General features: G+C 46.1%; 2 protein-coding genes across 2 annotated transcripts in view; one reads left to right on the plus strand and one right to left on the minus strand.

Moving 5' to 3' along the window:
• Positions 1-2,622: 2,622 nt before the first annotated feature.
• LOC123087085 (pentatricopeptide repeat-containing protein At2g37230) lies at positions 2,623-5,315 on the plus strand. The gene has a single exon (XM_044508989.1). The coding sequence runs from the start codon at positions 2,681-2,683 to the stop codon at positions 4,964-4,966; it is 2,286 nt and encodes a 761-aa protein (XP_044364924.1). The 5' UTR covers positions 2,623-2,680; the 3' UTR covers positions 4,967-5,315.
• A 2,988-nt stretch (positions 5,316-8,303) lies between these two features.
• Positions 8,304-11,005, minus strand: part of LOC123087086 (probable histidine kinase 4) — an 8,162-nt gene continuing 5,460 nt past the window's right edge. The window contains exons 10-11 of the mRNA XM_044508990.1: positions 9,738-10,226; positions 8,304-9,142 (exon numbers count right to left, since the gene is read on the minus strand). Coding sequence (XP_044364925.1) covers positions 8,881-9,142; positions 9,738-10,226 — 751 coding nt within the window. The 3' untranslated portion in view covers positions 8,304-8,880. The remainder of the gene's footprint in view (positions 9,143-9,737; positions 10,227-11,005) is intronic.

The following is an 11,005-nucleotide window of genomic DNA, read 5'->3' on the forward strand; positions in this document are numbered from 1 at the left end:
AACATTGCAATCATGCTCATCATACAAAGATTTAGTGCCAAACATTCCAATGCATTCTTCTTCTAACACTTTGGCACAATTATTGGAATACTTATTTTCATGAAAGACATAAAAAAGACGAAGCATATGAGGCAACCTTAATTCCATTTTTTTGTAGTTTTCTTTTATAACTAAACTAGTGATAAAATAAGAAACTAAAAGATTCGATTGCAAGATCTAAAGATATACCTTCAAGCGCTAACCTCCGCGGCAACGGCTCCATAAAAGAGCTTGATGTCTACTACACAACCTTCTTCTTGTAGACGCTGTTGGGCCTCCAAGTGCAGAGGTTTGTAGGACAGTAGCAAATTTCCCTCAAGTGGATGACCTAAGGTTTATCAATCCGTTGGAGGCGTAGGATGAAGATGGTCTCTCTCAAATAACCCTGCAACCAAATAGCAAAGAGTCTCTTATGTCCCCAACACACCCAATACAATGGTAAATTGTATAGATGCACTAGTTCGGCGAAGATATGGTGATACAAGTGCAATATGGATGGTAGATGTAGTTTTTTGTAATCTAAAAATATAAAAACAGCAAGGTAACTGCAATTCTAGGAAACAAGGCCTAGGGTTCATACTTTCACTAGTGCAAGTTCTCTCAACAATAATAACATAATTGGATCATATAACTATCCCTCAACATGCAACAAAGAGTCACTCCAAAGTCACTAATAGCGGAGAACAAAGGAAGAGATTATGGTAGGGTACGAAACCACCTCAAAATTATTCTTTCTGGTTGATCTAGTCAAGAGTCCGTAGTAAAATAATGCGAAGCTATTCTTTCCGTTCAATCTATCCTAGAGTTCGTACTAGAATAACACCTTAAGACACAAATCAACCAAAACCCTATTGTCACCTAGATACTCCAATGTCACCTCAAGTATCCGTGGGTATGATTATACGATATGCATCACACAATCTCAGATTCATCTATTCAACCAACACAAAGAACTTCAAAGAGTGCCCCAAAGTTTCTACCGGAGAGTCAAGACGAAAACGTGTGACAACCCCTATGCACAAGTTCACGAGGTCACGGAACTCACAAGTTGATCAGCAAAAACATACATCAAGTGGATCACGTGATATCCCATTGTCACCACAGATAAGCACATGCAAGACATATATCAAGTGTTCTCAAATCCTTAAAGACTCAATCTGATAAGATAACTTTAAAGCGAAAACTCAATCCATTACAAGAAGGTAGAGGGAGAGAAACATCATAAGATCCAACTATAGTAGCAAAGCTCGCGGTACATCAAGATCGTGCCAAATCAAGAACACGAGAGAGAGAGAGAGAGAGAGAGAGAGAGAGAGATCAAACACATAGCTACTGGTACATACCCTCAGCCCCGAGGGTGAACTACTCCCTCCTCATCATGGAGAGCGCCGGGATGATGAAGATGGCCACCAGAGAGGGATTCCCCCCTCCGGCAGGGTGCCGGAACGGGTCTAGATTGGTTTTTAGTGGCTACAGAGGCTTGCGGTGGCGGAACTCCCAACCTAGGTTTCTTTCTGGAAGTTTGGGGTTATATAAGAGGTGTTGGAGTTGGGATCAAGTCAGGGGGGTCCCCGAGGCGGCCACGAGGTAGGGGCGCGCCCAGGGGGGTAGGGCGTGCCCCCACCCTCGTGGTGGCCTCGAGACTCTTCTGGCCCATCTCCGGTACTCCGTGGGCTTCTTCTGGTCTAAAAATGATCTCCGTGAAATTTCAGGTCAATTGGACTCCGTTTGGTTTTCCTTTTCTGCGATACTCAAAAATAAGAAAAAAACAGAAACTGGCATTAGGCTCTAAGTTAATAGGTTAGTCTCAAAAATTATATAAAATAGCATATAAATGCATATAACCATCCAAGTTTGATAATATAATAGCATGGAACAATCAAAAATTATAGATACGTTGGAGACGTATCAACGGTGATGATGGCAATAATGGCGGGAACGTCAATAGCAATGGCGGCAACGGCAATCCCGATGACAACGCAGGCAACCTCTAAGCGATCTCGGCCCCGACGACCATGACATCTTGAACGAATCGATCAACAACCCCAATCACACTATAAAACCTGGCCATTGAAGTTGGGGTTGTACAGATTAGGGGTTGTGAACAATGCGAGATCGCCCCAGCTCGAGCTGGATGAGGGCATGTGCTCGGAAAGGCCTGATCACTGGTCCTTGGCGTTGTCTCCTGGGACCTTGCTTCTTGGGCCCCATGGTTCCAAGTCCGACCCATTTTAACATGCTCGAGGGGACCCGTTTCCCGTATTGCTGACATCCGATGTGTGTCGTGTTAGCCATGATGGCTGCACCAGAGTGGGGACAAAACCACAACATTTTTATTTTGGGCGACGTTGCTCCACCGTCGACACGTCACTCACCGCTACTACGTACACACAACCAACATATTTTTTACTTTTTTTTACTATGCTCGAAGGTGGATCTATTTTTTTTAGCATCATGTGGATCTATTTTTGAAAGAAAAAAAGAGCAACAACAAGGCCATTTGTCGGCCCAGCTAACACAGCCCACCATCACACAATTCCGGTCACTCCAAAAACAAAAAAACATCCCACACTTGACTTTGCCGTTTCCCTCAAAAAAAAAAAAAACTTGACTTTGCCGTTCCCCGAAACCTCCCGCAGCCATGGCGCGCCGCCACCTTCGCATCCCCCTCCTCCCGCTCGTCTCCGGCAACCCCCACGCCCCCACCCCCCTCCACCTCCGCCATGCCTTCTGCTCCTCCGCCGCCGCCCCCACTATCGACGCAGTATCCCCCGCATCCGTCTCCGCCGTGGAGACCCCGGAACAAGGCCCGGCAGCAACGGCCGCGCCGGGGACGGAGGCAGAGGCCTTGGAGTCGGCCCCGGCCCGTGCCCTCCGGGAGGAGGAGCCCCTGCACGAGAAGATCCTCCACATGATCCGCCGCCGCAAGTGGACAACCCGCATGGAGAACTCGGTCCGCCTGCTCTCCCCGACTCTCTCGGCGCCGCTCGTCCACGGCGTGATCTCCGCCGCGGCCGCCGCCAACCGCGCCGACCTCTCGCTCCAGTTCTTCCGCTTCGCGTACCGCCGCGCCGGGTTCCGCCCGGAGCCGGCCACCTTCGCGCTCCTCGTCCCGATCCTCGCGTCCAAGAGCATGCTCAACCACGCCCGCTGCATCCTCCTCGAGACCATGCCGTCCTTATCCATCCCCCTTGAAGAGGCCACGGTCGCGGCCCTCGTCGCCGCCTACGGCAAGGCCGGCATCCCGCAGGAGGCCGTCAAGCTCTTCCGCCTGATGCCCGAGCTGGGCATCGCCCGCACCGCGCTCTCCTACAACGCCGTGCTCAAGGCCATTCTCTGCCGCGGCCGCGAGGCCATGGCCAGGCGGATCTACAACGCCATGATCGCCGACGGCGTCGTCCCGGACTTGTCCACCTACAACACGCTGATCTGGGGCTTCGGCCTGTGCAAAAAGATGGAGTCCGCCGTGAGGGTCTTTGGGGACATGAAGGGCCACGGGGTGACGCCTGATGTGACGACCTACAACACCCTGCTCAATGCCTGGGTGCGGACAGGTGATATGGAGAGTGCACGGAATATGTTTGATGAAATGCCGGGCGCTGGCTTTGAGCAGAACTCAATCTCATACAATGTCATGATCAAGGGATATGTTGAGGCGAACAAGGTTGAGGAGGCAGTGGGGTTGTTCAAGGAGATGGGGGAGAAGGGGCTGAGGTTGAGCGAGAAGACGTTTGCTGCATTGATGCCAGGGCTTTGTGATGACGAGGGGAAGACTGCGGAGGCCCGGAAGGTAGTGGAGGATATGGCAGAGCGGCGACTCACGCCAAAGGACAAATCGGTGTTTCTGAGGCTTGTGTCGACATTGTGCAAAGCTGGAGATTTGGATGGGGCATTGGAGGTGCATAAGAAGAGCGGGCAGTTCAAGCATGTCCTGCTGGACCCGAGGCAGTACGGTGTGCTGATGGAGAGCTTGTGTGCAGGTGGTAAGTGTGATGGTGCTGTGGAGGTGCTCGATGAGCTTCTTGAGAAGGGCACACTGCTTAGCCCAAAGAGTCCAGTGCTGGAAGCATCGGCTTATAATCCAGTGATCGAGTATCTGTGCAACAACGGAAATACCAACAAGGCTGAGACGTTCTTCAGGCAGCTGATGAAGAAAGGTGTGGATGACAAGTCTGCATTCAACAGTCTTATCCGTGGGCATGCAAAGGAAGGTGCACTGGAGGCTGCAAAGGAGATTCTGGCCATTATGACACGCCGTGGTGTCCCTACTGACCCCCATTCGCATGCACTGCTTATTGATAGCTTCCTGAAGAAAAATGAGCCAGCTGATGCAAAGACAGCATTGGACAGCATGATGGTGCATGGTCACTTACCAAGGCCAGCTCTGTTCCAGTCTGTCATGGTGTCGCTTTTCAATGCTGGCCGGGTTCAGACCGCAAGTAGGGTCATGAAGAGTATGATCGAGAAGGGGGTTACTGAGAATATGGATGTGGCACATAAGATCTTGGAAGCTCTCTTCATGAGGGGTCATGTGGAGGAGGCGATTGGTCGCGTCAATCTGATGGTGGAAAATGGCTTTATGCCTGATCTGGACAAGTTGCTTGTTTCCCTTTGCCAGAAGGACAAGGTGATGGAGGCACATAAGCTGGCTGATTTTGCATTGGACCGGGACTTCGAAGTTAGCTTCTCAACCTATGACAAAGTCCTGGAAGCCCTGTACACTGAGGAGAAGACATTGCCAGCCTACTCCATGCTCTGCAAGATCAAGCACAAAGGAGGTGTTGTAGACCAGAAGGGCTGTGATGCTTTGATGGATAGCTTAAAAGCTGGAGGATACTCTAAGCAAGCTGACATTTTGTCTAGGATCTTGGTAGAGAATGGATCTTCAACATCCAAGAGGGGCAAAAACTCTGCCATGGGTGCGTAGCGAGGTTTCAGAATTCATGGGAGATCCTGTTTGCTTTTTTAATTGAAGAAGAAAAGAAATCAGCTCTTTGTTTGTTTTGTCAATGCCTGTTGGGCCATCTGTCAAATGAGGATTTTCATCCTAGCTCAAGCAAGATTGGTAAATTTACCTTTCTCACGAAAACCCTGATTTAATCTTGCACCATGTCTTAGCGAAGAAACATGTTTAATAATTGAGGCAGATGTGCTTCTTATGAATTTAGTTCAGAATTACATCTATAATATCCTGTTACTTCATTCTTTATAAGTGGCTGTACTAAAGATAGCCCAGAATTTTGTTCTGTTTTGGCATGATGCCAAAGGAAGGCTTTGATCCACATTGTATGCTGCTGTTATTTCACCTTGTTAAACATTTCAACCTTCAAATGTATCTCTTTGTTATATCTCGTCTTCAGTGAAAGATAGAGTGGTAGCCACCATCAACACAAGAAGTACAAAGCCACCCACTGATGATGTAGCTGCACAAATACAGTGTACAGGTAATCAGCACATTATCTAATGATAGAAAACCGCAGCTTACGGATTTAATGAGGATAAGAGAATGTAGGAGTGAGAATAGCTAATATAATTTATCTGTAGCAGATGCTTTTCTTTGTTCCAAACAAAAAGTGCAGCCAAAGGAAAATTTGAATTGAAGTGGTACCTGCAATGAACAATAAGATCTCATTGATGGCTTTGCAGTGCATAAAAGGCAAAGTAACTTTGTTTTGGCCAATGAGATAGGAAAAAGTTTGGTTTTCTAGGAACCGCCTCTTAATGTTAGTCTATGTAAAAGATAAATGGTCCTTACATTAATATGATATCATCAGAAGCCATATTCCTTGGAACAATTATAACATGAGAAGCAAGTTTTTGCATGGTGCTAGCTCTGGGGACTAAAGGGAATCATTACTGGAGATTGAGAATGATTAGGATAAGGTAGTGAAGGTTACAAAAGCATCTATTTCTCACCTCATAGTCACCGATCTGTCATACCAGCCCGCATCACGTGATAAAACCAAAGGACATCTAAACATGCATAATTTTGCATTGCTACGATTTTGGGTCTTTTTTCTTAGCAATTACTAAGTTGGGCACTATGCATATCCATTGGAGTGTTATGACTTATGACTTTGCACAATTCTGAAAGTTGTAACCATATTCCCTTTGTAGGTAGTTAGTCAAATTTGTATGCTGTATTGATTTGGAAAGAGCTAGCTAGAGCCATGAGTTGGTTGCGAGATCTTATGGGTTTCACCTCTAGCCTACCCAAACTTGTTTGGGACTAAAGGCTTTGTTGTTGTTGTTGATTGATTTGGAACAATATTATAGCAGCAACTTTCCTGGAAGTTACAAGATTCAAGCAGTAGTAGATAACTGAATTATAAAAACAGGAGATTCCTAAGATTTAAAGTATTAAACTATGATTTGGTTGTGAAGGCAGCCTCCTGCCGTGCTATAATGGTCTGAGTGTGTGTGATTGTAGACTTGCATCAGTCCAATTAGCGAGACACAAGTTTGAGCATAAACAAGCATTTGTGCGAGGAAAAGTTACTATGTGGAAGTATTTGCAAGCAGAATTGCTCATGTGGCTGCACTGCCGTTATGGGCATTTTCAGAAGATACAACAACTATCCTGCCAAAAAATTACAAATCCATGCGCGGCACAATTCGAATTGGCCGTTCTCCGAAGCAGGATTTGTTGTGTATTTATTTCTTGATAGGATTAGCTGGTGTAGCCACTGTCCAAGTTTAATGCATATGCTAGCGCAATAGCACCTCATGAGATGACATGACAGAAAAATTGGTGTCATGGAAGCATTACTGCCTTTCTCCTTATGTTGTAGGCTTGGAGAAAGAACACACGTCTGGGTGTGGGTGAAGAAGAGCATACTAAATTGTGCCCATGATATTTCTTTGAAAAGTGACTGTCACGTGCATGCTATACACTGTTCTTTTTTGTGAATTGCTCTCAGGAGGTCATGAACAATACTCTCTACTCACCAGTTGCTTGCCACAGCACGAGCTCCTCTGAGCACTCCCCTGTGTCTGATTCTCACCAGATCTTGCCTGAGCAGGATGAGTTTCAGTGAGATTTACTACAGTACTCAAGACAACGGCGCTGGTCTTGGAAATGCAGAGTAGAGTGGTTTCAGTGAGATTTAGGAGCTGTTCGGCAGTCCACCCGCTCCCTAAAATTTAAGAATCTGCGGAGTACGTGTTTGCTCGCTCCACAACTTTTAGCTGGAACTCCGCCAGCTCCGGGAGCGGCCTCGTGGAGCGGAGGGACTCGAACAGGCCCTTACTATAATACTAGTTTTTACCTTTCTTTATACTTCCTCTGTAAACTAATATAAGATCTTTAGATCACTACTAACTAAATAGAGGGAGTAGCAGTGACGTGCTACGGTCTGCTGTGATACTCACTCCGTCCCAAAATAAGTGTCTCGAATTCAATACAAAGTTAAGGGAGTATATTTTTTCTCAGCCGATGTGCGGTGTCCGTTTTATGCTATGCTCAAACTCAGAGTACCTAGAGAGTGTAGTGATCAGCGGAAGCCACTTGAGTTGCAGGGTACCCAGTCGTTCCAATCCAAGATGACTCGAGGGCTCAAACTCTGAGTGCATTGCTTCGATCGATCCTTGCGTTAGGGAGCAACCAATAAAACCTTCCTTCTTTTATTTTCTGATGAAAACAAAGATATTCTCTACTGACCTACCATCTCGAATATTATTATTAAGGCGCCGATCAGATAGATCTTAAGGCGCACACATAATGTGTCTAGTGCATTACATTTCACGCGGCGCATGTTTAGCTGCATCTTTCCAGTAAACCAACATCCAGTTTCGCATCGAGGAGTTTGGGGGCTTCGTCGGCATAGCAACTTAATTTGCAAAAGGTACCAGGCACTACATAGCTTACTACTTAAATGTCGAATATTGTTTCGTGCCCTCTCTAACTAGTTTATTACAGCTCCTTATTCATAGGAAATTATACATGGTGAGAATATGCCATCTTGAATTGGTGTAACCACAATTTCTTGCTCATCCTTCTTATTCGGAAATCTCTTGCTCCTCATTGCTCATCTCCTTTTAGCATTACAATCTACAAATTCCGAGCTCGCTCTAGCAAGGATCTTGTAAACGCAAATTGTTGTTCTAGTGATCTAAAGCCAGTGAATTCTAGCTCCTCTCATTCATTATGAAAAGATGGTGAACCTCCCCCGCATGGATCTAGGGTTTGCAAACGGATACTTTGGAGGGACATTTCCTCTAAATCGTTACTCGAACAGAATGGAAGCAGATATAAACATTGAGAGTTAGATTCAACAGCTCCCTCCCAACACACTTCCATAATCGATTCATTATTTCTCCCCAATACATATCCACATGGAAATGCAATCGAGCCATTTACATCAGCTTAACCCACACATACCGGCACATTTCCAGTACGGAGTAAAACAGCCAAAAATTAATCTCATCCTTTCCCAGCCTTACCATGTCCGCATGCCGTGAAGTCAACCGCAGACCGTAGCAGAAAAAACCGTGGAAGCTGTACAGCAAAAACTATGCTCTAGATCAACGCGTACAGTACAGTACACAATGCTGCTCCCCAACAGCGCCCAACGCAGCGCTCGCCCTTTGGCATACGTTTCTCCTAGCTTACGGTAATAAAACAGGGCCTGCCAATACAATACATGTACAGCTCTGTTACCTCTCTGGGCTGCCCGCCTCGCCACGAACTTGATCGTAGCGCGGACTCCGGAGAAGCCGCGACCGCGGGCAGCACCGGAATCAGAATGCATCCTCCGTTAAAGGACCGCACAAAACATAGCTGCCTCCGTTCAGTCAGAGTTTCTCCCAGTCAATGCACACACCCGAATGCGCAGATTGCTGTCAGCTGGATGTGCTAGGTCCCAAGAACTTCTGCACTGCCTTGAAGAGCTGCTTCTCCTCGAAGGGTTTCGAGACGTAGCCATCCATTCCATACTTTGTGCATTCCTCATGAGTGGCCTGGATAACGTCGGCAGTCATTGCCAGGACCGGTAGATGCCATTGGGCCTTCTTTGCTGCGCTACCCGCTTCTGAATTATCAGCATTGTCGGTCTGCTCATGTGCCTTTGCTTCAATTGCCCGTATTTGCCGGGTTGCCTCAAACCTGGCGTATCAAAAATACGTGTATTCCTTTAAAGAGAAGCACAAGGGTGGTATATTGACTCAGGTACAAAGACGTGTGCAACCATTAAAACGAGACGTGTGCAACCAATATGTACTGTACTGGTTACACAAGAGATATTGACTCAAGTTAAACACCCACGAGGCCATGGCTACGCAAATACGAGGATTTACAAGGAATCACCACATATTTTTGTATACTAGCTTTGGTATTACAATCATCACATGGTGTTGTAATTACTACAGTATTAGATAGAACACAAGCCTCTAATTAGGGGTTTAGATTTCAAGCGACACATTCAATCATATATAGCTTGGAATTTGGTACTATTCCCAATCAGCCATTGGTATCAAGATGATATATACATGTTTTTTCAGGTCAGATATATACATGTTATAACTTATTACTGACATGAAAGAAGAAACAGAAATATAACTCAACAAAAACAGGTTGTCATGTGATTGTGCTTGTACAAATTGGGACTGATTGTGTGTTGAGTTTTAGGGTTAGATGTAAGAACAAATATGCTCAAGTTTACTATGTATAAGTTTAATAGTTTGATAGCATATAAGCTTACCCATCCATCTCTGGCATCTGAATATCCATTAGACAGAGATCAAACTTGTGTGGGACTTGCAGAAGCTCAAGGGCATCTTTTCCACTCTCCACACACTCCACCTTTGCCCCATATTTCTTCAGTGTACCAGCAGCAACTCTAAGGTTTACCTTGTTGTCATCAACCACCAAGATGTTCTTTCCAAGAAGCAACCCATAAAGAGAGTCCGGGCCATGATGTTTCTTCTCATTGTTTGCCTGTGTGATACTGATACCAAGCGATTGAAATAGACAAGCTGCAAGTGTGCTTGCTTTCAGAGGCTTTGTGATGACAGAATGAACGCCATATTCCGCTTTCATTTTGTCTGAATCAGCCAATGAAAGGAGAATAACTTGAGGGAACACCGATTCACACCCGTTCTGTTTCATCTCCAAAAATCTAGTACGCAAGGGGACGTCCATCTTTAAGCCCCATGAGTCACTCTCAACTAATAACATGGAAAGTTGTTTCCTGGGCATGGTGCAACAAATTCATATAACATTAAGTTCAATAGGATAAAACTGGCTATAAAAATATGTCAAATAACACAGTTAAGAATCATGTTAGTAGTTATTTGAAAAGTGCACTTGCTTACAAAATAAGTAAGAGTTTTTCTTTCTGAAAATAAGGAGTCGCCATTCAATTCTACAAATTTGAAGTCATGAACAGAAGAACTGAACTTCATAGTAGTAGCAATACAACATGAAAGCAAACCCAAGAATCCATTCTACCAAATAATCAGAAATGCGATGTAACAAGCAGTAACAACATCACGTGGTCAATATTATTGCCTACAGCCACTATCAACCTATTTGCAATCAAATTCTTGTAGCATATTTTCTGAAAAAGCTAAATATTTATAAGGATGAAAGCATGTTCCATTTCCCTTTTCTCTAAAAATGGTAACTTATCACTTCACATTTGTAACTCGGGAAGCACTTATGATGTAAGTTTAGGTTGCAGGACAGAGACATGTTTTGACGTCCTCGCGTCGCCCCCGCCCTGGGCGACTCGGGGGCTCTCCAACCCTAGGGCCGCGGCCGTCCTCTCCCTCTCCCCTCCTCGCGCCGCCGCCGGGTGAAACCCGCGTGGCAGACGGCGGCGGCGGGGGGACTCCCTCTCCCGACTCCCCTTCCTCCGCGGGCGGCGGATCTAGGCGGCAGGCGGCGGTGTCCTGCGGCGCTCGCGGTTTGGCGCGAGGTGGCAGGCCTCGGCGAGCGGTGGCGGGGCGCGGGGCACGCGGCGGTGAG

This window comes from Triticum aestivum, chromosome 4A (genome assembly GCF_018294505.1).
Source record: "Triticum aestivum cultivar Chinese Spring chromosome 4A, IWGSC CS RefSeq v2.1, whole genome shotgun sequence".
In the NCBI taxonomy this organism is placed as follows: Eukaryota; Viridiplantae; Streptophyta; class Magnoliopsida; order Poales; family Poaceae; genus Triticum; species Triticum aestivum.